The sequence below is a fragment of the Gavia stellata genome, chromosome Z (genome assembly GCF_030936135.1).
Source record: "Gavia stellata isolate bGavSte3 chromosome Z, bGavSte3.hap2, whole genome shotgun sequence".
In the NCBI taxonomy this organism is placed as follows: Eukaryota; Metazoa; Chordata; class Aves; order Gaviiformes; family Gaviidae; genus Gavia; species Gavia stellata.
The window spans coordinates 84,338,948-84,366,038 of NC_082637.1; the positions used below are offsets into that span (position 1 = coordinate 84,338,948).

Here is a 27,091-nt window from a genome sequence, read left to right on the forward strand (position 1 = left end):
GATTTGTTGTGTGTGGATTGTACTCTGTAGATTATATTCCCCCACTGTTATTCCTATTGCATGTGGGAACTATTGGACATGTTTTAATTCATGCGTTGTACCTATCTTTGATTTTTAGTGTATAATTGTCAGGCTTTTCTCATTTTAGAAGCAGTTATCTATCCATGGGCGTGATACACCTCCCTAGGGAGGCATTCCAGCTTGCAAGAGAAGGTGAGAGTGGAGCACAAAACAAAAACCTGTGCTTGGTTGGAGAGGGTGAGGTGTGAGGAGGAGGAACATGAAGGAGCCTCTGGTACATTTAATGAAGTTAATGGCAGACAAGATGAACAACGTCTTAGAAATTCCTTAATTATTGCCAAAGAGTATCTGCTGATTTGTGTAGCAGCATTGTTTCTGTAGCAGTTTCTCTTAGTCCAAAGTATTTTTGACCTGAGGGCACAAGTAGGAAACATGTAAAATTGGGAAGCTTCTTGCTGAAAACCAGTGAGTTCCAGAATTTACTTCCTAAGCTGATCCTTCAGTAAGAAAGTGCAAGCTGTTTCAAGAGCTATTTTTCTGCCAGTTTAGCTATATTTCACCTGCTTATTGGTGGCTCTGCCTATCTCATTTTTGCAAATCAGTCTTCAGGTGGGCTTGGAAGAAATCTCTTGGCTGTGTTGGATATTATGCTGTTGTCAGATTTCTGTCTCTTTTAAAGCTTATAGCATTGTTTGTTACAGCAGTTGAAACTTCTAGAACCTTTCTTTCTGTAGTGAAGTTACTTAAATATATTCCTTTTTGACTGTATGCTTATCTTGCTCTTTCATCTTTGTGTAGTCTTTTTGTTATGCTGTAGTGAGGTTTTTGGTTCATCTGTTTTCTTCTAGCCTGGAGTTGATGTAAACTCTGTTGAAAGTGTTCTTAACAGCTTTTTTTGGAGGTGTGTGCAAGTCCCATGGTTAACAGCTTGGCACAGCTGGTGCACCAAGGAGTGCCTATGGTAGTGACTTCCCATGTTAGTTGGCTGGTTCCTGGTCTTGAAGTGCATCACAGTTCAGTTTTCCACATGCTGTTTCTAAGGGGTTTTGGAACACCAAATGAGAAAAGCAGAATTATTCTTCATTAGGCTTACATGGGTGTGCTTACATGCATCGGACTGCCTCTTAGAAAAATGCATAGGGATGCAAGAGGGATAAAAAACCCACCCTCCCTTTCCTTGAAGAGTATGTAACACTAAATTTCATGCATACTGGACAAAGAACACTTACTGGGCTTCAAGTGAGGTGAGTTTCAGCTCTTGTTTCATTACCTTAAAGGTGCATCCAGTGTCGTAGTTGATACATATTTGCAGAGCTTTTTCTGGCAGGAAGTTCTCTGTGATGTGGAGAACTGCGAAGACTTGGTCAAAAATTGGTAAGTACTGAATAGTAACTAACAAGACAGAAGGAGGATGTGAATTTAGTGAAGTCTGAGTGAAACTTACTGTAATTTAGTCTCTACAAACAATGTGCATAAAGGAAGTAATGCAGCCTTACAAATCTGACAGAGATGGGGAATAAGGTGTTAAAAGGCAGAGTCTGGATAAAAATGGTAAAACTAAGAATGCATTTTATGCTGAGAGAAACTGTAAGGCTGAAATGAAACTTGGAACAGTGAATAAGAGTATCAAGTCTTCAGATGGAAAGCTTGGGAGGGGATGGTTGGTGTTAACAGGATAAGAAGAAACAAATAAGAATATAGGATATTTTGTGGTTTTTTTTTTTCTCCTCTGTCTTCATGAAACTGTACTTAAGATTTCTGTGTGCCATTTGAAACTGAGCATTTTCCCAGTTCAAGGTAATTGTCTTTGCTCTCTTTTGCTTTCAAAGGGAACAGAGCTCACGTAGTCTCAGGAGGTGGTAACAAGACTCTGTAAGGTATGAAAGGTACTAAGGCAGTGACTGAATTGATAGGAGGGGAGCTCTGACCATGACTCCTACAAGTTCCCTATTCTTCTTACGGGTTTTGTTGAAGCAGCAAGGTATGGCTGAGAAGAGTTTTGGGTGAAGTGGATATGGCTTTGATGACTGTTTTTCCTGTGCACCATAACCTTTTTCTAGACGGAAATAGAGAGGTCAGCAGCTATTATCAACATCTTCATTTGTACTAAGTTGCTAAAAAACACTTTTACTCCTCTTCAGCACTTTCTCCTGCATTCCCTCCTCCCTAACCTACTGTGTTCCTAAGTAAAAATTGCAGCATACTGTAACAGCAGAATCCTTTAGTGGAACAACAAAGCTTCATAATATTTGCTTTTCCCACCGTAAAAAAGAAATATTTAAATAAAAGGATTTGGTTGAACGATGTGACATGCTTCCACACACAACAGCAGCCGCCTCCTTCCAGATAGTAAATTCATCATCTACTACCTCTTTGTGAACAGCCTGTGCCTTCCATGGACCTTGTGGTGTGTCCATGCTGGGGGCCAAAACTCATGTTACTGTACCGTGAGCTTGCTAAAGGGATGCAGCGTAGTTGCATACCTGCCGACAGTAGAAAGGGCTGGCTGGGCGTAATGAGGCTGGTGTGATTGGGTGGCTGGTACCCAGCAACTCCCATGGAGTGGAGGAAAATTAAGGACCTCTTGTTTGCATGCCAGGGGTAACAGCTCTGACTGCAGTGCAACTTACTTCGTGAGGTTCATGACCTGGCTTATGGCTGTCAGCCACAAGATGTGGCTGTAGTGTCGGAAACATTCACAGCTGTATGTTGCCTTGTGTGTAGATATAAGCTCTTTATGATGTTGTGTCTGCATTCTGTCTGTTTGCTGTAATTAAGATTGTGATACATAGGGTTGGAGTTTTGAACATGCTACTTTTGATTTAAATTGGCAAATGAGAGTATTTTCTTGCAGAGCTTCTGACTGGTTTGTGAAACATGGAAACCTTGTATTGGTATTCTCTTAGAAGCAAAATAAAGGTCCTGCTTTAGGTAACAATTTTACAAGTTTGTTACAGCAGTTAAATGGGTAGTCATGGAAACAACCACCTAAATTGGTATCTATAGTTAGTAAGATGTTTTATAGTTGAATCATTCCATAACATTCTGTTGCAAGACTACTTGCGTTTTCTCTTTTAATGCATCTCATAATAGCTATGATATTGTCAGGACACTAGCTGTGATTCAGAATGTTATTTAATTATGTTTGCTCAAAACACTGAAAATAGTGGATTATCAGCATTTAAAAATCTGCAAAGTTAATGTTAGAAATAGAAAAGTGTTCCTGGGTAGAGCTAAGCAAGCAAGTAGGGGTGACTAGAAATGATAGGGATCTTGTCTTTGGCAATGATGGAGGATATACATCTAAGTGGTGATGAGTTACGGTTTTTAGTGCATGCATTTGGTAAGTCACAGCCACAGAGGCAACTTTATATTTACAAACAGCTAGGCAGGTTTTTTATTTTGATACCTTCCTATCCAAACCTTAATTCATGACACTTGTAGTGCACTGTAGGTAGGACTCCCTTTTGTGTCTCTTCAGAAGCTGTATTTGAGGTAAATCAAGAGATTTGGTTAAGCGTTGCTTCATAACTGTGAGCACATTAAACTTGAAGCTGTTAAAATTTTATGTTGTTGATCTTGGCCTATAAAACTTGAAGTGCTGCAAAGCCTCCGACGAGGGAGAGGTAGTTTCTTGTGATGTATTTTTGCAGAAACACTGAACTGAAGCTTCGTTGAGATACCTGATTGAGCGTTAAAGCCAGAGCATCTGGGATTTATTTTATTTTAGAATTTATGATAGCCTGGTCCTATCCTTCAGAGTGTTCTGCACTCTTTATTATCTGATAAAATTACAATGAATAGGGCAGGTTCTGTAGTTCAGTAATTTCTGGTGTACCTTCTTTGGATAGCATTGAGTATTGGATGGATCTTCCTTTATAACTGATAACACAGCACAAGTGATCTTAACATTTTTCACTAGTATGAGTTTGTGCTCAGGACATTACCCAATACTCACAGAAAAATTTATCTATGGATGTATTTCAAAGCAAAAAAATGCCACAACCTTTTGACAGAAGTATTAAAAAAAAAGATAGTGCTGCTTCTTAATTGAATACTTGATATCCTTAAATCAGATTGAGTACTGCAATTTTGTAAAATAGTCTTTACTATTTACTATCGAATTGCTTGAGGATAATGATGCAAAGTTGCAGAGTGCATCTTTGTATAATATTGAAAACAGGTGATAGCTGCATGAAATGTAAGATGTGCACTTCTAAAAATGAAGTCTTTCAACACTCTTATGTTGTATATTGCTTGAATAAAGTGGTTCTGTCTAGCGATGTAACTCTGCTTTCTGGAAAAATGCAGTTATTTCTTGACAAGCATTTTGCATGCTCTAATGGTATCTTTAAAGCTTGTACTTAAGTGTGTATCCTGTTTTTTGAAGATGTGTGCTATCTACAGAGGCTTCCTGTGGATATCACTTGAGCTGTTTTCTACTATCGTTGCTCAATATTGACTGCTCCGCTGCCGTTTGTATCTTCCTATCAGTTGGTAGTTAAATTTGTGCATTATGTTAATACACAGCGAGCTGTAAAATACAGTCTATTTTGTATTGACTGTTAATATTTCAAAAATGTGCTCAGTGACACTGAATTTAATTGCACTCAGAAGTTAACTAGATATTTTTATTTCAGAAAACAAACCTTTTCTGAAATGGGAGAGCAAATAATTTTTAACTCTGCTTCTACTTTACCGGGTAATAAATGTCTTCTGTTAGGCTTGATATAAAATGGTTGAATGGGAGAGAAAGTATATAGCCTGTTCAGCATTCGAGGAAGTGATCTCTGATGTGTGGGGTATACCAACTGCTGTCACTGGCCAGGAGGGTGTCCTCTTTGTTCAAAGCTTCTGGTCTTAAAATTGGAGCGCCCAAGCTTGTCCTATCATTATAAGAAATCCAGGTCCCTTAGAGAAAAGTTGAATGTTTTGTTTGCAAGTAATTCTGCCTTTTTGTTTTCCTAGTATATTTTTTATTAGTAATTTGCATTCTTAGTAATACTCCCACCTTCCCCATTTCAAAAGTGTGCCTTTAAGTTTGGCGTTGTAACGCAATGTCTCTCAACAGAGTTAAGATTATTTTTCTCGAGTGATAAATAGGAATAAATAAAAGCTTAATGAACCTATTGCTAGTATAAAATAGGCTTCATGGAATGTTGGTGTCAAAGAACTTCTTGATCAGGAAGGTTTCTTGGGTCATCGGGGAGTTTCTTATGTTGTGAAAGTCAGTCTATCCAGAATAGCAAAGCCCAGTTGTTGTGACATGTGCTGGAAATTAACAAACTGGTTTCAGCCATGCTGTGCACACTGACAAGCAGAGTATTTCATCCTAGGTACTTCAAAATATATGGTCTTGATTTTGTTTCATTTCCCAAAGGACCCTCCTGGCAGGGGCAGTGTGATCCACCTTTTTGTAAACCGTCTTTAAGCGACAGGTTTCTGTCGCAAGGCTGCATTGCAGTGGAATGGGATGAAACAGGATCTCACTAATGTAACTTGGCCTGCAGCAGCCTCAGGTGCTATATGTTGTACAGACACAACAGTGCTTTTTCTCATTTCACTTGTTTTCATCAGGATGAGGAAGGGAAGCAAAGGAGAGCTATGCTAGCCAGCACACAGCTTTGCTAGGGTAAACAGTAATCTATGCTGGTGCTGCTTCTGCTGGTATACATGGTGTTTATTGGTTTAGCCTATCTGATTTTCATTCTGATAAAAGCTCTCAAAACTCTGATTTTCATTCTGATAAAAGCTCTCTTCTGCTTCCATTTTGCGGGGGGGGGAAAGTGCTTCTGGTCAGATTTTATCAACAGCCCACTATTCATTTTTTTTTGGAACTGTAATCTGTGCAATTTTTGGTATTCTTGCATGTATTAGTTCAAAAGGTCATTTACATATCTCTTCCAAAATGCATTTTCGTGACTCTTGAAGACATATGTGAACTGTTAGAACTAAAAGGTGAATGGTATGAAGTGGTAAATGATTTAAGTTGTCTAAAACAGTGGCTATATAGAAGCTGATGTTTTCTTAAGTGTAGAAATTAAATGTTGGATTAAGCATAGTTAGTTGATGGATGCAAAGCTGATAAATTATTACAGTATGTAGCTCCGGAACATGCTGTGGCTTTGTGAAGGTGATGAGAACAATGCTTGGCTTTACATTTGAATGGCGCTCTCCATTGCTGCTTTTTTTTTTTTTTTTAATGAAAACCTGATACTTGATCATTTGGAGTAGAATGGGTGTTCTGACAAAAGCTGTGTGAATAAACTGAGGCAAGGCAAATGAATGCTTGAATGGTAAGAGTCTAACCTTTACTTTAGACTGAAGTGTTCCTTTGTTATACTTCCCAGTCTGTGATTTGTCATGCATCTGCACTTGCTTTTAATTGGTAGGATACGCATTGTGATTAGGAAGGACTGTTTTGGGGCTGGATGGTGGTCTGGTGGCTGCTGTCACTCCAATTCAATGCAGGCTTTGCTACAGCAGTATCTGTGTCAGGTGGGAGACAGGTTGTGACAATTCACTTCTCAATTTATGCCTTTGGAAAATCCATCCTGAACTGAAGCCCATGTAGGCTTAAAATACAACAGTCTTCTGAGTCAGATCAGTCACCTCTGGTTCTGTTTATTTAAAATAAGCAGATTAGGGAGGAGAGAAAAGCTGATGATATGTATAGAGCCTCTGCCCCTTGGGATGGTTCGTTGAGAGAAGCAGGATATCTGAAAAGCTATGCTGTCTTAAAAATACTGTTTATTGGAAATAAGTAAACTTGGAGGTTGAACATGTAAAGATGTGGTAACTTTGAAAAAGGTTTGGAGTTGCATCAGTTTTGACTGAAAGCTTTTGTTAGTTTCATATGTCTCTTCTGTGAGAATAAACAAAAAGCTTAAGTTCTAAGGACACCTGTTGTTATTCTTTTTTCAGGTGGTATCATGGAAAACTTGACAGAACAATTGCAGAAGAACGTCTTCGACAAGCAGGAAAACCTGGAAGTTACCTTATTCGAGAAAGTGATCGGAGACCAGGTTCATTTGTGCTTTCATTCCTTAGTAGAACAAATGTCAATCATTTTAGGTGAGAATTGAATGTTTTATTTTAAAATACTACGATGTGTTTATTTTTTGGTTTAGAACACAATAGAGTAGAGACAGAAAACAACCATTGCATTATAATTGAATATTTTTGACTCTTTATTCTTGCATGGTATGACTTTTTACTTGTGCTTAATTGTTTAAAATATGCTGTTTAAAAATTACTTTGTAGGCTAAAGAACAAAAATGTGAGGAAACCAACAACATCTGGACAGAGAAACCTGTCTAAAGCAGTTGTGAATAGACTTAAAGCAACATGCAGCTTTCATTAGTCAGTCAAGGAGATTGTTTTGAGTATGTTCCATAGTAGCCATTGTAGCTCACAGGACATAAACTGCTAGCACATTTGATTGCTTCCTTAATTCTGAGGGAAAACCACCCCAAAAAACCCAAGAAGAAACAAAGAGATTATGTATTTAATAATCCAAAGGTTTGCTGGAAACAACTTTCATTATGTGTTAGAATTAGTTGTTCTAAATACAAGTAGCTCTTTATCCAAAGTTGTAACTAGGATTATTTTACTATATATTAATATGATACATATATTTTACATTGCCAAACTGCGTACATTAGTAAGTTCATTTATTCTTTAGTGTAAATAAGAATGTAAATGTATTCTGCGAAGAGCTTGAAGGCTGGTCAGCAAGTCGAGTGCTGCAGTGTCATGTTCGTCTTTACAAAATAGGAAAGCAACTGTTTCTTCAGCACTAAGAGAAATCTTTGTCAGCTGTCTTGATAGCAACAAACAAATTCAAAGCAAATTCTTCGACTTCTGAAAGTGGGAATTATCCGGGATGCTACAAGCCACTATGTGTATGGTTTGCAAATGTAGCGAGTTCTTGGTTGCATCTGCTGTGTGATGAAGTGTGGTTCAGAGGTCCTGATCTACCATTGACATGAAGGCATAATTCTCTTAAGTGCAGACAATATAGCACAGAAGTAGTATCTCATGTTTGCATCCTGCCATCTGAGCTATCAGTTTCAGCTTCTCAGCTATACTGATATTCAATTCCCTAAAGAAAGGGTCTTTACAATACTTTCAAACCTTAAAGAATCTTTCAGTCTGAGATCCATAAAACACACAGAGATAAATATCCAAAGGGAGTTAATTTGTTAGTTAATGCTGTTCTTCAGAGATTGGACATGTTTTCAGTTTCATTCTTTGACCGCCAAGTGTATATTTTTATTTGTTATTAGATAGGCAAGTGTTACACTCAAGAACATGTCAGCCTCAGGAATGGCAGCCTTAAAATAATTTCAAGCAAATATAGGGATGGCTCTCCTACGTCCCACAGAGTAGAAGTGCTGTTATCACCAAAGCTTGATCTTTGCCAGTTGCAGCCTACCAAGAATGGGTGAAACTTGCATTGCTAAAAAATGTCCCTCACATTTTGTTTCCTGAAAGTGTTATGTTTCACATCAAACTTTTCTTAGATTTCTGTGCAATTGAAATCCCAAGATTTTAAATGAAAGTTTCCTAAACTCTTTTAATTCTTTTGGTGCCTCTTGAAAGTTGCATACTGACACAGCATGTCCAGAGAAGGGCAACGAAGCTGGTGAAGGGTCTGGAGCACAAGTCTGATGAGGAGTGGTTGAAAGAACTGGGGTTGTTTGGTCTGGAGAAGAGGAGGCTGAGGGGAGACCTCATTGCTCTCTACAACTACCTGAAAGGGGGTTGCAGAGAGGTGGGTGTTGGTCTCCTCTCCCAAGTGACAAGTGATAGGACAAGAGGAAATGGCCTCAAGTTGCGCCAGGGGAGGTTTAGATTGGTTCTTAGGAAAAATGCCTTCACTGAAAGAGTTGTCAGACATTTGAACAGGCTGCCCAGGGAGGTGGTGGAGTCCCCATCCCTGGAGGTATTTAAAAGACGTGTGGATGAGGTGCTTAGGGACATGGTTTAGTGGTGGACTTGGCAGTGTTAGGTTTACAGTTGGACTTGATGATTTTAGAGGTCTTTTCCAACCTAAACGATTCTATGATTCCATGATAGATGCTGATGCAGCATATGATTGATTTGTAGCATATGAATCTGGCAAAGCTAAATCTTTTTTCACTGAAGTGTTACCTTTTTTTGGTGAGTCAGAGTGATACAAAATATTTTGGAGGGAAATATTTATCTTTTAATCTTGTTCTTCAGAATTTTCTGTGATTACAGAATTTGCTAGCTCAGTGTTCTGAAGAAAAGTTTCATTTCAGATTGATGAAACAATAATCTGAAACACTAAATTCTATTTAGAACCTAATCTCTATTGAATAATGTACCAAAAAATCTTACAGAAAATATGCCAAAAGATCTAGCCTATGTCCTTAAAGTTATATTGTTTTCTGACTCCCCTTGCAGTGCTGTCTGCATAAAAACTTTAGATTTCATCTCTGAAGATTCATCTTTGTATACATGTTACATCACTGTTTGGGAGAAATAATTTAGTTCAAAGAACTGACTGAGAAGGAAGATTTTTGGGCAGGAATGTAACAGAATACTGACCTGCTAAAGAAAAAGAGTAAAAATGGAAGAAACCAAGAAATAGTGTGCTCATTTGGCATGAAAGATAAGTTTCTTGGCAATTGAATGTTGGGGTTCCTCCTCCTCCCCCCATTTGTTTTTGAGTTGTTCAGAAGCTTTGTGAGAGCTTCAAACATGAAGTAGAACACTAAGAAGATTCAAATATGTTTATTCTTGATACTGTAATTTATTTTGGAATACCCTTAAGTTAATTTGTCTCTCTTCTGGAAACTGGAGAGACAATTAACATGAGCTTTCAGATTTAAATTTTTTTTAACAGCTTAGCTTGGTAATAATTTATTTTTCAATTCCTTACATTTTTGTAAGAATGCAAGTGAGCTGCTACTTGGGACTCCTGCCTGATCTCTGTGTTGCTGGAAAAATTCAGGCCTGCTTGATGCCATCAGTTTACATAATGTGATCATTTCTTTGGATTGTCTGGTCAAAAATATTAAAGTTGTTTCAGATTAAGTACTTCTTCACTTTTGCAAATGACTCTTGAGTGTAAAAGAAATGTCTTAAGTACTGTTAACTCCTTTACCTAAATAATTGATTTCTGACTGCTTTTAGAATGTGTATTGACTAGCAATGTGAACAGACATGGTATTTCCCATTTTTGATATGACAATGCATTAACGAATCTCTGTACTTTCAGAGAAACACAACCCTTAAAGAATAAAATGAACAGTTTTGTAACAGTACTTCATTGTACTAAGCTACTGAAATGGTTTTGTAAGCTTTTTTCCCCATTAGTTAGCAAATTTTTAAATTGAGTATAAAGAGATACTTTGATTATTCCAAAGTAATTTCTTAACTTATAATATGGATGCTACACTAACTGTAAGAAGGTGACTAATTTTTGAAGCTGTTTGTTTTCTGCATTGTATAAACAAGTGCAGTTATTTGTTGTTAAAATATTTTAATACTTTGTCAGATTTATATAAGCCTGTAATAAAAGGCATATGTCCTGCATGATACAAGTAATAAAGCTGTTGTGTCTACTAGTGCATTATTTCAGTTTTCCAGGACACTAACGTTACATTTTTCTGTTTAATTTCATTTAGTTCTGACAAATATACTGGCTTTTTTTGTGAATCAGCACTTCTTTTAGAGTCTTAAAAACACTGGTGTATCCTGCGATATATATCCACAATGTCTGATGAAATATCATTAGCTAAGATTTATTTACATGTTTATGGAGAGCTTGTAATACTGCATTTTGCTGCATGCAGACACTGCTTTAAAGATTAAACATTATCCTAATTTCCTTTTTCTTTAAAGAAAAAAAAATGGTAGCAAAAAATTTTGTTATGTCAAGCTGCTTCTTTTTATTAACAGGATTATTGCCATGTGTGGAGACTATTACATTGGTGGACGTCGTTTTGCTTCACTCTCGGACCTAATTGGTTATTACAGCCATGTGTCCTGTTTGCTGAAAGGGGAAAAGCTCTTATTTCCAGTAGCACCTCCAGAGGCAAGTAGTACAATTTTTATAGTAAAATTTTTAAGTGTCATTTACTTAAATGTTAGTAACTTTAATCACCATTCATAGTTTTCTTTGGAAAAAGCATTGTAGAAAATTTCCTGTAGTTCTACATAGCCTCAGCATATGTTGAAGTATAAGGAATATAATAAGCCATTCTTACTGATACAAAGTAATGATTAAAAAAAATGTCTATTTAATGAAAATGTGTAATGAGAAAGCTAAATGTCAGGTGTTGCAGTTATCTCCAAATGTAGTAATAGCATTGTAGGTAAACAGAGTTAACAAGAAAATGTGTGGTTCTTGGCCAGTGAAGAGCACCATTGTAATGTAACCTACACAGTTTTGTGATATTTTGTGTATCTAACAACTGTTTCAAAATATGCATTCTGGAAATAGCCAAGGTTTCTGAAAATGGGGCTTCTTTCACATGCCCATCCTTAAAACAATTTAAGCAATTAAAATGAAACAAAACACTGCATAATGCCCCCCCCAACCAAACCCAAAAACTTAAAGATGTTTCTGATTGTTAAACTTCTGGAAATTTCCACTCTAAGTGGAATAAAGTTGAAAAGTATACTCTTATGGGAATTATCTTACTGGGAATTTATTTTGGAGAATATGAACATACATTATCTATGTTAGATATGCTAGAGACGAAACAAAACGATAACTCTCGTAGCTCTCTGTATGAAATAGGGTTTTCTAGCTCTCGGTGGTTTTGAGCTTTGAAAATTCAAAGCTGGCAAGGGCGACATAAGCGGCTGTTACCAGTTGTTTGCCTCAGAGTAGCATAACACTGGGGAGAAGGATTCTACACTAGAAAGAGGGAAAAGTATTATCTTTGCTCTCTTCTCTTAAATTGTAGCCCGTGGAGGACAGAAGGAGAGTTCGAGCAATTCTACCTTACACCAAAGTGCCAGAAACTGATGAAATAAGGTATGTTTTAATAATAGTAGTAGTTGTGAAATTCTGAAGAGTACTTATAAATGTTAATGATTTAAGTATGTGTTCATATGGAAATACTGTCTAGTTGCATCTTAACACAGTTAGGTTAAAGGATGATGCTTCTGTGTTTTTTTGTTGGAAATAGCAGTAAGACTTTTTATTCTTGGTATATTTGTTTGTATTAATTGTAAGGGAAGATACATTAGGTTTGTAGAAGTAAAATTAGTAATGTTATAGTTTTGAAGTACATTTTACAAGGCCCTACATTTTTCTCCAAGAGGGTGAATTTGTGTATGAAAGAATTCTGAGCAGAAATGCCTTGTGTGAGTGTGTGAAATAAATGAGCTAGGCTTTCTATGCTGAACTGCCACGGAACTAACTTATAGTGGATAAGTAGTTCAAGCCAAACCAATTCTGCCCACTAGAAAGAGAATGTGAGCATTGACTACTCATAAATGGAAGAATAGAGTATTTCATGCCTTCTTTGAAATAAGAAAAAGGAGCAATGTTAAAAAAGCTTTGCCTTTAATGTTCTAGTATTCATTTTGTTACCTGTGCTTAGAAACTTGGTAACTATTTCTTCTAAGTTCTCTTTACTTTTCTATCCATAAAATGGAGCAAGAATGATTCTCCCTTCCCTTCTCACCCCTACCTCCTTTTGGAAAGAGTCTGTATTGAAGAAATGATACTTTTAAATGTGTAATCTCCCATAATCTTAAGATCTTAAAAAAAATTACTGAATTTCAGGCCTATCTCTCATATTCTCGTACTTCTCTGTTAAGTATTGCTCAACTTCCTTTCTAACGTGGGTACCTCAATAATTTCTTAGGTATCATCTGTACTCCCCACCCTTCTTGCATTTTCATGAGATGCTATGTGGAAAGGAGACAAAACCAACAGTCCCATATCTAGTAGAAGAGCATGTGCTGGTTACTTGGAATTGATACTGCTTTCTTGAGATGTCAGAATTACTTTTTTTTCAGATGGAAAAGTAGGAGGATGTGAAAGAGATTTTTAGTGATTTCTAATCTCTCTAATGAGACAGTCTTGGTTTCATAAGTTGATTTAACACACCAGTTGAATTGGGAACTGGCTTGTTTTGGGGACTATTAGCCTAAGATACAGAGAAAGATATATGAGAGCTTTATATCCTCATTGGGATGGAAATTTATCCCAAGGTTCACAGTCCAGTCTTATCTGACCTCTTAAAGAACACTGTGACGATAATTTGTCTTTGAGACTATGTTTTTCTAAGCAGATGAGAAGAAGGTGTTAGGCAACAATTGCAAGTAAGGCTTCCTACTGTGTACGAATAAAAAGAGGGATTGAATCCATTAAGTGCCTTATTGCATCTACCAACTTAAGAGGAAAAAGCATTTTATTACTTTGCTGTCATAACAAAAATTGTAGATTTATACCATTATACCATTTCTCCCTCTTTTAGTATACAGCTAAAATGCAAAGTTCTGTGCTAGGGTTTTGAGATCCACATGACTAAAATTAGTTCTGTTTGTGGCATAGCTGGGACCAAAGTTCTCAGTTTGTTCTAGGTCAAATTAATATGCTCTTGAAGACTTTATGCATTTCAGAGATTCTTGACCTAAAATTTTATGCCATAGTTAATATTTAGAAAGTTTGAAGTATTACAGGGTTAATTTCAGCCTGTGTTCCATGCAGAAACTTAACGTATAGGTCTTTGTAATATTGCTGATAGAGGGTGCTCTTGCTGTCTGTCACCCATTCTTAGGATTTAGGTTCATTAGCAGCTGAATTTATTCTGTGTTTTCAATAGTGGTTTGGGTTTTTTTGTTCTTTAATTCTCGCTGTTTGCTTTGTGCTCGAGTTAATGCCTTTTCTGTCAGCCTGTTTCAAATGAGAGAAATGCCGTAGCAAATTGCTATGTAATTTTGAACTGAAATAGTAGTTAATGAGCTTCAGTACTTTATTGCTATTTCCTGTACCCTGATGCATCATCAAACTTGATTGAGAAGTCTTGCTGTGCTGCAGTGAAAGGTTTTCATATGACCTGAGTTTGGGATAATACTTAAGGAGTAACTTACACTAGCCTTCCAGAAATGAAACTCCCTTAGACATATTAAAGCTTTTTGTTTATGCTTTTCTTGTAGCTAATTGCATGGCTTCTCTGGTAACAGTTCTGTACCGTCTTTGTAGCACTTGTCTTCATATGTGAGAACATAAAGAATAGGTATTCCTCAGGCTTCTATTATACAAGATTAGTCTTCAATGAAAGGAGTATTATTTTCTTACAGGCTATTAAGGGGATCTCTGGTTATTTTACTTGTGTTTAGTATTTGATCCCTCTTCATAAAAGAACAATATTACTATCTTTTAATATTTTTGTGGTGTTATTTTTGTTTTATACATCTTTAGCACGCTTTGAAGTTGACAGAACTAAAGTATGTATTAGATACTAAATGTAAATCAGAAGTATAAATGCTCATATGTAATAGCCACTTAACTGTGAGGAAAAATACACATGATGTGCTTGGGGTATCAATCCATGCATTTTTCACAAACAGGTTTTCGCAAATACCTTGTGGTAATTATACTCAAGAATTGATTGTGTTCATTAAACTTTATATTATGATTGTATCTCTGATTTACATCTTGCTGTAACCCTCTTCAGTTTCCTTAAAGGAGACATGTTTATTGTCCATAACGAATTGGAAGATGGCTGGATGTGGGTTACAAACCTACGGACAGATGAGCAAGGTCTTATTGTAGAAGACCTGGTAGAAGAAGTGGTAAGTGATTTTTATATTTAAATTTCTTAAATGAATGAGATTTTTTTGTAAAATAATACTGAAATAAACCAAAACTAGTGACATTTAATTGCCTGTTTTCTAGTTATGTACTTTTCTAAACCTAGTAATTTGACCTACTCATTTTAAAATAGTATAACAAACCTTTAAGACTAATTCAGTATCAAAAAAGTGCTTATTCACATGTTGTCCAAAGAGAAGTACAAATGAACAGTACTGTAAATTTACTAAGCAGTTTCCTAAACTTGAGTGTCCTGGTAAAGAATCTGCTACTCATTGAATTGCATTTCTATTTTATATTTGCCATGAAACATTCACAAATGGTACAGAATGTAATTTTGCATTGTGGTAGGACTTTCTCTTTTTTTAAGGATGAAGTGTGGGTTAAAAATATATTGATGAGTTAGTTATACCTAGAAGGGCTTGTGTGGGCTCAGGAAGCTAACCAGGTGACCTGCAGATAATTCAGTTATTGTAAGGGAATGGTTTAACATAGTTAAGAAGGAACAAAAAAAAAAAAAAATTAACAAGCTCAGCATTGCTTTGGAGTCAAATATTGTAAAATATTTTCGATAATATTTTCCTGCATGGTACATGTGTTTTGCTAATAGCAGTGTTACCTGCAGATGCTTCTCACAGGTCCATGTCAGGGTATGAATGGCTAAATTGAAGTGGCAGTACTAGACTATTGAACCGTAGACTGATGTATCAGTGGAAAGCTGAGATTTTAAAAAGTTACCACCTCTAAAGAAGGATTTGAAACATGACAGAAGCAATCCTCTGAAGTAACACATTTTGGCTGAATTTCCACTTAGTGAATGAAGAGGAAAACTTCTTTTCATAGAACTGCAATAAGCCCTTAAGTTCAAAAATGTCTCAGACTTCTTAATGTTTTTTTTTTTCTACAGAAGGTCTTAACATGTGAAGTCTATATTTTTTTAAATTGAGCTGTACTGTTGTCATGCACTTAATATGTTAATTTTCTCATTAGGGAAGAGAAGAAGATCCACATGAAGGCAAAATGTAAGGATTTTTGTTTTGTTATTATAAAGCAATAATAACTGTTTGTAAACTTGCTGTGAGATTTCCCAACTTTTGGGAAGGTGAACCAAATAGATTTATTTTTTCATCTTAAGACTTTTTCCTGTACTGGCTGCTGAAGATGCATGGATAATTAACATGAGAGTCCTGTAATAGGTATGCCTATTGCCAATGGGTTTTGCAGTGTTAAAGTCTTAGATGAGTCCCTGTATGATCACTTTCAGGCGAAATATGCACAGTAGAGTATTTCTTGAACATAGTGTTTGCCTTAGAGGTAACCTTTTTTCAGATCTGCACAACTCTAAATGCTGGAAATAAAGCAAAGAACTGTTAGAAAAATGATAGTGTGATAGTTACAGCTTGTTTCTGTTAGCTTTGTGTAATAACACTTAAGCTTTGGAGAGAAAGCCAGAGGTCTGTAAGATTTGTTCTATTTGCTTAAATGCTTTTTTTTTTTGAAGATTGAATACAATTTAGAATCAACCATGTATTGATCTGTCAAGTTGTTGATTAGATTATTTTCAGTGGTAAAGACGAGTGGCAAAAGGAAGTTCAAAAAAATTTCTAGTGGCTTGATTATTTTATCTGTCCTCCATTTGCTTGCCACGTTTGCACCTGCTTCTTTTTCTCTGTTGCCTAGTTTGTGGTCTCCAAGAGACTGATGGCTGAAGGAGGCATTTCTTGTTATCTTAATAGGAGAAAGAAAATCACTGGTGTATTTGTTTACTGTTTGCTAGAGTTCTGTTGGTCACCTTGGCAGTAGGGATGCCTTCAAATGTAGGACATTTTATTTATTTATTTGCAAAGTAGTTTGTAGCAGATGCTTGGAGCTTTGATACTGTCTGTCTGCAGTTACTTGTGCCACTCAGAGGAATTCTGGGGAGACAGTGATTCCATTGAACATTCCAGTAGCCAGAAGTTATCCTCTAAAGGTAGTATAGCAAGAAAGTTAGAACTGGAGCTCTCTTCTGATACATAAAAAGGACGTATTTTTAGCTTTCCTTTAAAGGACAGAATAAGCTATTATGTTGTAGCATGTCAAGCTGTTCTCTATATTTGTAAGTATCAGGCTGAGACTGGAGAGAGGCTGCTGAACTTTTTTAGAACGCTGCTTTGACACAGGACTCTGGGAAGGTACAGGGTGTGAGATCAAAGTAGTTTGTATTCAATAGTCTAACAAAGCTAGGTTCTTTTTCCACAGCTTCTGGCAAAATTCAGTTTGAGTTTTTCTGTACAGTGTTTAACCTTCTTGTTTGAGCTTTCGATCTCATGATTCAAGTAAATTGCTGTATGAGACTGACTTCAAATAATGCCTATCAAATTATCTACCATTTAGACAAATCATTTTCATTTCTAAACACAGTTGGATTTGAACGTCAGCTCCAAGTGTTGGACTTTTTTATTGAAACTAATTTATTTATATACCTGTTAGTGTTAGTTTTTTCATGCTGTTGGTAGAACACAATCATTAAGTAGCATAATGATTTATTATCTCGTCTATATGTATTAGGTCTTTTTAAATAAAGATCAATTCATAGGTGCCAGAGCCTTGGATGTCACCACAGCCAAAAAAGAGAGCTGGTAGTCTTGCTTTCTAATTTTTCTCTTCATCTTTGTTAAGATGGTTCCATGGGAAGATCTCCAAACAAGAGGCTTACAATTTGCTGATGACAGGTACTTCTATTTCTGATTGAAATACAGTGGTAGTGAAATGGCACAAAGTGATCCTATTAGTATTAAACTGTGGCAAAACTTCCTTTTATGTGTGAACATGTATGAATATCTTAGTCTGACCAGACCCTCTGGTTGTTACCTCTGTAGAATACTACATTGAAAGAAAACTGTTGTGGCTATGAGTATTGAGTATGTTCTCAAGTACAGTTAATGTAATAATTTTTGATTGAAGTATTTTTTTAAATTAATGTATATGTAATAAATTATTTCACTTACTGATGTCTTCATCAAAATGCTGCGGAGACTATGCTTTTGTATACCTAAAGGAAAATACATTACAAACTTTTTTAGGCCTTTCATAGAGCAAATATTTCTTTAAATGAAAACATCAAGATTTCTTAACATGGTATTTTCTCTAACAATGAGACCCGTATTGTTAAATAGCATACTTTAAATACTAGAACAGAAATTGTTAATTTTTGAAAACATGTTGTCAAACTTTTTTTTGTATGCTCTTGTAAAGAGGTGGCAAAGATGTGGCTAGGTTGCCAGCTGCATCTAAACCTTTTTGCATTAACTTTGGCAGTTTAGTACTAGTTGATCTAGTTTGAGATCCTGTTAGAAATTGCCTTATAGACTTTGTATTTCTTCAAGTGTGCAATTCTTGCTTATTCATGTGGAAATAAATTTGGTAAGGGCTTAAATATTACACGAAGAAAAGTAACACTATTACGATATTTTTTCAGTTGGTCAGGTGTGCAGTTTTCTTGTGAGGCCTTCAGATAATACACCTGGTGATTATTCACTTTATTTTCGGACCAGTGAAAATATTCAGCGTTTTAAAATATGTCCAACATCAAACAATCAGTTTATGATGGGAGGCAGATACTATAATAGGTAAGTTTTAATGGTAAAAGGAATTGTGTGTATTTTTTTTTTGTGTAAAGAATTTGGGTAACTTGCTCCTGATAATTATTTACTGCTATGATTATAAGACTGTAGTTTTCTTAATAGTATACTAGCCATTTTACCTAACTTGCTTAGTAGTTACTTGTAACTGAGCAAGTTCTTCAAGCTTGCAGAAGCTTAAGCATAGCTTGTTTCTTTCAAAGTATTGTCCTTCTTCTGCGAACCAGTTTCTTCACACTATAAATTGTAGATTGTATGGATCGTATGTGGCTCTGTAATTAAGAGAGAGCTGTGTTGTCTTGGAAGCAGCTATTTGTATTCTAGTCTATTTGAAAAGGGGGGGAAAAATGTTGATTTTTATCTGAGACATTCAATAGGGTTTACAAATAATAGAAATCGGTATTTATAGGAATGGGGAAAAATATCTTAATTGTTGGAAGAAGTCATTAAACTGCATTGTAACATGTGCGTGATGCTTGGGTCAGAAGTACAGATCACTTCATTTAGACTGAGCAAACTTGGGATGCATTTGTTTTGCCATTGGTACAAAAAAATAGTAATTTATACAAAAAGAAAAAGAAATAACAACAGATGTTTCCCCTTTTGTGGGAGAAGCTACCAATAGAGCTCCATCCTTGATAATCTTGTTTTTAGAGTTGTCATAGATGCAAGACTTCTCAGTAGTGAAAACTCGCCTCTGTCTTTTTTATGGAGGCTGTTGCCTGCCTCACAAAATCAGCAATTTTCCAGACTTGCTCACCTAGAACCAGGGCATTCTTCATCCCAATAGAGAATTTCTCTCACTTCCAGCTTGGCTTCTGAGTGGGTAGAGATCCAGCAGCTGGTGTGTCTGAAAAAATGTTGAGGTCTCCTAGCTAAGAAGTTCAGTGGACTTTTTCATATGACTTCAAATGGATGATGGTGTGAGGCTAAACAGTTGGAACCTTACGAACTTATGCATATCCCACACCCAGGCTGCTTGAATACCTTCTACATTAATCAGTCTGGCCTCCAGACATCCTCATTGAAAACCGAGCTAGCTGCAGTGTCAGCCTTTCATGAAGGTAAATGCTCTTTTGCCCATTCTCTAGTTACATGGCTTGTTAAGAGGATGGTAGGCTAGAAGCCCCCACTCTAGGTCATGTCAAACTAACAAGCAAATTAGTGGAACTCTTTACTAGTCTGAAATGGTTTTGCAGCATTAAATAGTATACCTTCAGAAAGCTACTACATTAATTGTTACTTTAGATTACTTTCAGAATGCAGTGCTAGATTCACTTGAGATATTGTATATAAATTATATTTATCTGAAGAAGATTCTTTCCATGGTGTTGAACAGAAAACAAGATTGTAAAGTTAAGTAGCACTAAGTTATGGCAAAATGCTTTTAGAATCTTTTTAGTACTTTGGTACCTAATTTACAGAGATTTTCCTCAGTGTGAAAGAGAATCTGCATAGCTTTAAAAGGCTTCATTTTTTTTGCATCTTTTGGAGAATTACTGCTATACTCCTAGACTCACATTCAGTCCAGCTTAGTAAGTGCTGCAAGTTGGTAAACTTCCTGGAAGTTCAAACATCTAATGAAGTACACAATGCAAGATAATAAGGCTGCAAAATGAAGATGGTAACTGCCCAAATTCTGTAATGTAAGATTTACTGCAGAGGGCCATAAATAAGGAGCAGGAAGGAAGGAATGATTTTGTGGGCTTTTTAATTCTTGTATTAGTTCATTTAATGAGGACAGTGTGAGAAAGAAATCTTTAAATGTGTGAAAATTGGTGTGGTTTTTTTGAATAGAATAATTGGAAGTGGCTGAAAAACAACAGACAGGGTATTGAGTCTAGAACAAAGATATACAAAGCATGAATTTATGCAAGATAATGAAACTATAAGCATTTCTTGGTGCAGAGAGTTCTGTCTTTGTGGCTTATTTAAAAATGTAGTGTTTGTCTTCAGGGTGAAAGTTCCAGATTTAAGAAGTGCTACTTTTTTTTTAAATGCATGTTTGACGGTTTCCATTAACTATAAGCTTTTTTATATTAAGCTGTTTCCATAAATGCTCTCAAAGTATCTCCTTTGAGATCTGATACTAGTATTAGACCAGATCTTTACAAAATCTCCTTGATAGTAGAGTATTTTTAATATTCTCTTACAGTTTTTGTGATTGTAATGGGGTAAAAGATACAATGAAAGCAATCTGCTCTTTGTCTGCAGAGTATTGGTTACAGTTACAGGCTCAGTAAATTATAAACCAAGATTTTTCATACAAAAGGAGGTAAAGAATAGTAAGGAAACACAAAATGAAAGAAGTTTGTTTTATTTTTTGGATATTTTCAATATCCAGATGTGGGGCTGGAACCACAATAGCCTATATAAGCAACAGTGTGTTGTCTTGTATTCCTGAAGAGTTTACACCGGGTGATCATAGGGAAAGAGGTCCTGGGTACATCTCAGGAATCTCATAGTCTGTGCTGCGTAGGAAGACTTATTTTTGTTTGCTTGTTTTGTTGCTTTTGCATGTGCTTCCACTACTTTGCATGTAAATTGCTAAAAATTTCTGTTGATGAGTGTGAGTGACAGGCTGTGTTTGCAGTCTGTCACACAGAGATCTGCTTTCATTATTTCACTCTCTTGTATCAGCTCTGCAGAACAGCCAACCTGTAGTCTTTTAGCTGTCCACCTGAATGTCCCAATATATATAGCATCTATATTGTGTACATATTGTGGGAATTATGTTGACTGTGCAACAAAGGAGTATTTTCCCATGGGCTTTAGTAAAGCCTTTAACTTTTGTGGATCTTTCTGTTTATTCCATGGATAACAAATTACTCCACTAGTTATCTTTCTACATTTTCATGGAAAAACTGGCAAAGCCATTTCTTGGTGGTTGTATCGAGTCTGACTGGGGTGGAGTTAATTTTCTTTACAGCAGCCAGTATGGGGCCATGATACAGATTTGTAGCTAAAACAGTGCTGATAACACACCAGTGTTTTGGCTCATGCTGAGCACTGCTTGCACAGTGTTGAGGCTCTCTCTGTTTCCCAGAGATCCAAATTGACCAAAGACATATGCTCAGCAATAAAAAGGGGAGGGGATGTTTCCTCTTCCAAGGCGGCTGTTGCTCAGACTGCCTGAGCATCAGTCTGCTTGCGAGAGGTGGTGAGTGATGGCTTTTGCATCACTGGCACCTCCCTTTACTTATTAAACTGTCTTTATCTTGACCCACGAGTTTTGTCACATGTGCTTTTCCTGTTTTCTTCCCTGTCCTGAAGGCCATGAATGCGCAAGCGCTGCAGAGTGTTTAGCTGCTGGCTGCCGTCACCCCTCCACAGGCTTTTTAACATCCCCCTCTTCCTCCTCCTTGACCTTTTATTGCTGAGCATGATGTCATGTGGCAGGGAATATCCCTGTGGCTGGCTGTCCTGCTGTGTCCGCTCCCAGCTCCTTGCCCACCCCTGTCCTGCTTGCCAGGTGGGCACAGGGGAGCAGAGCGGGGGAAAAAGGAAAGCCTCAAGACTGCAGGTATGGCGCAGCAGTAGTCAAAACACTGGTGTGCTATCAACACAGTGTTTCCGTCACACATCTAAAACGCAGCACTGCGTGGGGTGCTATGAAGAAAATAACTCCATCCCAGGCAGACCTCGTACAATCGTGATTTTAGTAACTGTGTCATGAGATCTCAGTCCGAAGATGTGCTTTTACTGGTGTGTGGATTTCAGTATGAGGGTGATCGAACACTGCGACAAGTTACCCAGAAAGGTACGGAGTCTCCGTCCTTGGAGATGCTCAGGATGTGACTCAGCAAGGGCCAGAGCAACCTGCCATCATTGACCCTGCTTTGAGCTGAGGACTTGGGTTAGGTCATCTCCAGAAGTGCTTTCTGTGTTCAGCTGTTCTGGCAGTAACTTCCACATGTGTTTCACAGGGTTTTTATATAAGATAGCATTTATTAATGTTATGACTCTGATTTTTAGAACATGTGGTAGGAAAAGCATACCAGGCCATTTCTCCTGTCCTTTTCTTCTCTCTGCCTTCTTCCCAAAAGTCAACCTATATAACAGGTTGCATTCAAAAAAACCTTTAAAATTAGGGGTGCTTCTTTGTTTCTAGTGATTCTATGTCAAAGGAGAAATAAGAAACATTGACCCAATAGTTTATAGCATGAACAAGCTTTCAAGTTATCTTGAATTTGAGAGAGAGCACAATTTGAAAACTTAGACGATTGGCAGATGATTTTGTTTCAACTGGTAGATTAATCTGTATTGTGATGGGCTGAACAACATGCGTTTAACGTTAATTCTTTATCTTTGTAATTTAACAGTGTATGGAATGGTGTTCCTTAGTTCTGCTTTCTGGATTCTTTGTTATTTGAAATATCAGCTGTTGGAGTAACTGTCAATTCACTCTTTAAGTATTAAAAAACCAATACTGCTCATGATAGTGAGATACTTTTAAAATCACTGAAGAAGCGGAGACCTGGGGAACCTAACAAGCCCTATGCTGAGCATTTTAAAATTACTAAAGTAACTGTAATGTAGTATTGAGATCCATCTTTATTTCTGTATATCAAACCAAGTTTAACGTGTTTTTTTTTTTTTAAATCCATGCCTATCTATACCTTCCTTGATGCATTTTGTGTAAGTAGGATTTTTGTTGCTGTCAGACATTGAAGAAGGCTATGATTCATTTTCCTGTCCCCCAGATAAGTTTTGTGGTCAGTCTGATTTCATGCTTGACGGTGTACATGTTAGATAACTCTGATACTTGCAGATTCTCATTCTGTAGTGTACTTGTCTGGAGATACCAGGTATCTTTGTGTTTGCAGTGTTCAGTTTGTTCAGGCATTTGAGCTGTCGTAGTGGTAAGGCAATGTACGAGTGACCATCTGAATCAAGTTCACTTGTAGGAGGAGGGGGCGGCAGAGCCAAGCCCTTAGTCACTCCATCAAGGCATAAAGTCCTAGTCTATACCGTACTCTAACTACAAAAGGAGTTTTCAAATACAACTGAGTTTATTCTTCAGCCCATTTTACAAAATTGGAAGAAATTAGGCATTGAGGAACTCCTGCGGGCATTTTTAACCAAGGAAGGAGAGGAGGCATTGACACTCAAGATCTTGATTTGATGAGTGAGAAAAATTATATAATGCTGTTTTACTTACTACAAGATGTTGGTGGTAGCTATTCAACATGCAAAATATAATGACTGAGTCATTATTTTTCTGTAGTGTGGCAAAGTTTAAATTTTTATGCAGAAAATGTCATATGCAGATTGCATCTCAGTAAAAATTGAAATACACTATTTTATTTCAGTAATACTGAAAGAAATTCACGTCATTCTACATACCTGAAAAAGAAAAATATTTGTGGGAAGATTAATTGTTTTATCAAGCATGCACTGGTTCATAACTTTAGAATGAGAGAGAGAAAAGTGAACAAAGATGTCTTATATAGCTTTATTTCAATGGTTTTGGGATTATTTTTACAGTATCAGATACTGTTCCTATGTCAGACACAATTGTATCCAATTGTAACAGGTCAAAGATTTCATTGCCGCATGCCTTGTTGATTATTTTTGCACACACAGCTAAGCATGCGCGAAGTGAGAAGACACACTCAGTATATTCTTGTTTGCTACTTAATTATTTAGGGTTTTTTAGGCTGATATTTTGCATACGAATGATTAATTTCTATTGATGTTTACGCTGCAGTTCTTTATTACAGTGTAAATTTCAGTAACTGCAAAAATAAGTTAGAGCAACTCAAATGCCTTGAATTTCAGCTTGTATCTGTCACTGCTTCTCTCCTGAGCCTTCCAAATGCAATTGAATCAGAATCTGGTGATTAGAATGAATGCTTCCCTGTAGAGGAGTGCTACCAATTGAGTATTTAATGTTAACAGGATAGCTCAGTGATTTCCAAGCATAATCTGTATAAGCTCTGCTATAAACCTTTTCTGTTTTCTGTTCCTGTCCTCCTAGAAAGAAGTTGCTCTGCACTTGCGGTATCTCCCGTTCACCTTCCCTGGTTACTCTAGGACTTAGAAAATTATTGCCAATGAAATAGCAATTTTCAGCCTGGTTGGAGAGCTAGTAATGCACATGTGCTGCTTGAATGTGGAAAAAGCAGTGTCCTCATTTGGCATTTTAAGCAACTAATTAAAATATTTTGCAGAGTTTAGAACTAATACATTCTGAATACAGTTTTGTGAACCTTCTTGACTTTAGTATATTAGCAAATTCTCATTGCTACAAATGAGATTATGATGTTTAACACTTGATTTTATTAAAACTTTGTGAGAAAGTTTTCTGTGGTTGTATGGAAAAGCAGATTCTCAAACAGAGGAAAAACTAACCTGTTTAAAATTTGAATCCTTTTTTTCTTATTGGAACAGTATTGCTGACATCATTGAGCACTATAGAAAAGAACAGATTGTTGAAGGATATTACCTCAAAGATCCTGTTCCAATGCAGGTAAGATTTCATCTCTGAGTGTTTGTTATTGAAGACACAGACCTAATCATCATCAAATCAGTTTATGAACTGAATTACACCAGAGACACCAATGGTAGTTAAACAGCATCATCACCAATTTTAATATTTTCGGCTTGTGTGGTTTTTTTTCTATCCTCAAATGCATTCACTTACCAAAGGTTGGCTTGTAGTCAACAGAAAATATGGTAAGCTCTGTCTGTCTTCTGAGGTGTTTGTCCTCTGCTGTGTGCCCCTAGCTCTGGTCCCTAGCTCAACCATGCTGTGCCTTAGTCCCATGTCAGGGGGAGCCAGGTTGCCCTCCTGTCTTCTGTGTCTGGGATTTTTCTTCTGCCAGAGGAAGCCTGTACACACAGAAGAGCTTCAGGGATGATTGCAGGGCTGGAATCGCAGGCTTGTTCTGGAACACTCCTGCCCTATAGCGGAACTTCATCCTAAGAGACCACCTGTAGTAAGCATGCCACATCATCTAGCTTTTCATAGGCTTATAGCTAGTTACAAAGTATACGTATATAGTTTGTTCCCTCTCTGTTCCCAAACTTTCCTGTTTCAGTGGTTAGAAATTTGCTTTTAATTTCCTCCCAAAATAGAATTATGGTCAATTCATACAGCTTTGTGAGATCTGTTGTATTAATACAAGAACATTTATTGTATTCTCTCTTAGCTCCCTAAACTAAGCATACCAAAGCTGATCCTGTCCCTTTGTAATGTTCTCATAGTTGCCTTGCTGACACCAATTGTGGTGCGAGCTCACCTTTCCTTAATGTGGTGGACCAGAACAGTTTAGAGTACCATGTCATGGGTAATTCCCTTTCTCTCTGGAAAATACTTGGCAGAAATATCCTAGAATAGTTATTTTCTGTGGTGGGTTAACCCTGGCAAGCAGCTAAGGACACACACCTTTGCTTGCTCACTCCCCTCTCCTGCGGGATGGAAGCAAAAGCAAAAAAACTCCTGGGTTGAGATAAATACAGTTTAATAAGCAAAGGAAGGGGTGGTGGAGGTGATGCAAAGGCAATCACTCATCACCTCCCACAAGCAGACTGATGCCCAGCCAGTCTCTGAGCAGTGGTCACCCAGGAAGACAACACACACACACACCCCACCCAGTTTTATTGCTGATGATGATGTTAAATGGCAGGGAATATCCCTTTGATGAGTTGGCGTCAGCTGTCCCAGCTGTGTCCTCTCCCAGTATCTTGTCCACCCAAGCCACCTCGCTGAGGAGGGGGACAGAGTGGGAAATGGAGAAAGTCTTGAGGCTGTGCAAGCACTGATCAGCAAGAGCCAAAATGCTGGTGTGTTACCAACACTGTTTTAGTCACAAAGCCAAAACACAGTACCATGGGGGGGCTGCTGTGACAGAAGTTAACTCCAGCCCTGCCAGACCAAGTACATTGTCATAACCACATTATATCAGAGCTCAGTCTGCCTGTGAATGACTCAGCTGTTGATCATTTTCAGTTTTCTAGTGGTATCAATAGGTGTAACTTTTATGTTGAAGTAGTAGACTTACACCTTGTTATTCCACTCTTTCCTATACTGCTACTTGTGTCATCAGTGCTTCTCAGTTGTTTGCCGGTGTTAACTTGCACCTCAGTAATGTGGTTTGGACAAAAAGCAAGTATGAGACTGCTCCTTGAAAGGCGTCACTAGTTAACTTTCCTCATGCTCCATCATTCATCTTGAATTACGGCAGTAATTGTCTTCATTTTAGCTTTTTGCATATGCTCTTACAGGTGCTGTATTAATAATCTTCTCTGCATTGACTAATTTTCCATGTGAGACTACTTCAGAGTCTTCTAATCTATTCAGATATATTTGTGACTTTCTTTGTTTAAAAATTTACTGGTCAGTGGTGCTATTTATGTTCAGCTTTGTGTTACGTCCCTTCCACGTGCTACCATGCTCTATGTTTTTGTGGAAAAAAACCCCTCAAAAGTCTTGTGTACTTTTAGGGTTAGTCTGACTGACTTCCTGTGTCTAATATGAAATTTACTTAAAAATATTTGTTACTAGATCTGTAGGTTTTGTGCACTGTTCCTTGCATACTTATGTTATGAAGATTATCTTGAGCTCGTAAGCATCTGGATGTTGCTTCCATTGGAGGTCTTGTAATTCCTGTTAGTGTTACCAAAGTATTTTTCA

At 37.1% G+C, this 27,091-nt stretch overlaps 1 protein-coding gene across 2 annotated transcripts in view; it reads left to right on the top strand.

Moving 5' to 3' along the window:
• The window catches only part of RASA1 (RAS p21 protein activator 1), a 65,807-nt gene that overhangs the window by 8,674 nt on the left and 30,042 nt on the right, over positions 1–27,091 (top strand). For both annotated transcript variants that reach the window (XM_059833277.1, XM_059833279.1), the window contains 8 exons: positions 6,946–7,095; positions 10,954–11,089; positions 11,967–12,037; positions 14,694–14,811; positions 15,821–15,852; positions 17,492–17,544; positions 18,291–18,441; positions 24,847–24,925. In XM_059833277.1, the coding sequence (XP_059689260.1) occupies positions 6,946–7,095; positions 10,954–11,089; positions 11,967–12,037; positions 14,694–14,811; positions 15,821–15,852; positions 17,492–17,544; positions 18,291–18,441; positions 24,847–24,925 (790 nt within the window). The remainder of the gene's footprint in view (positions 1–6,945; positions 7,096–10,953; positions 11,090–11,966; positions 12,038–14,693; positions 14,812–15,820; positions 15,853–17,491; positions 17,545–18,290; positions 18,442–24,846; positions 24,926–27,091) is intronic.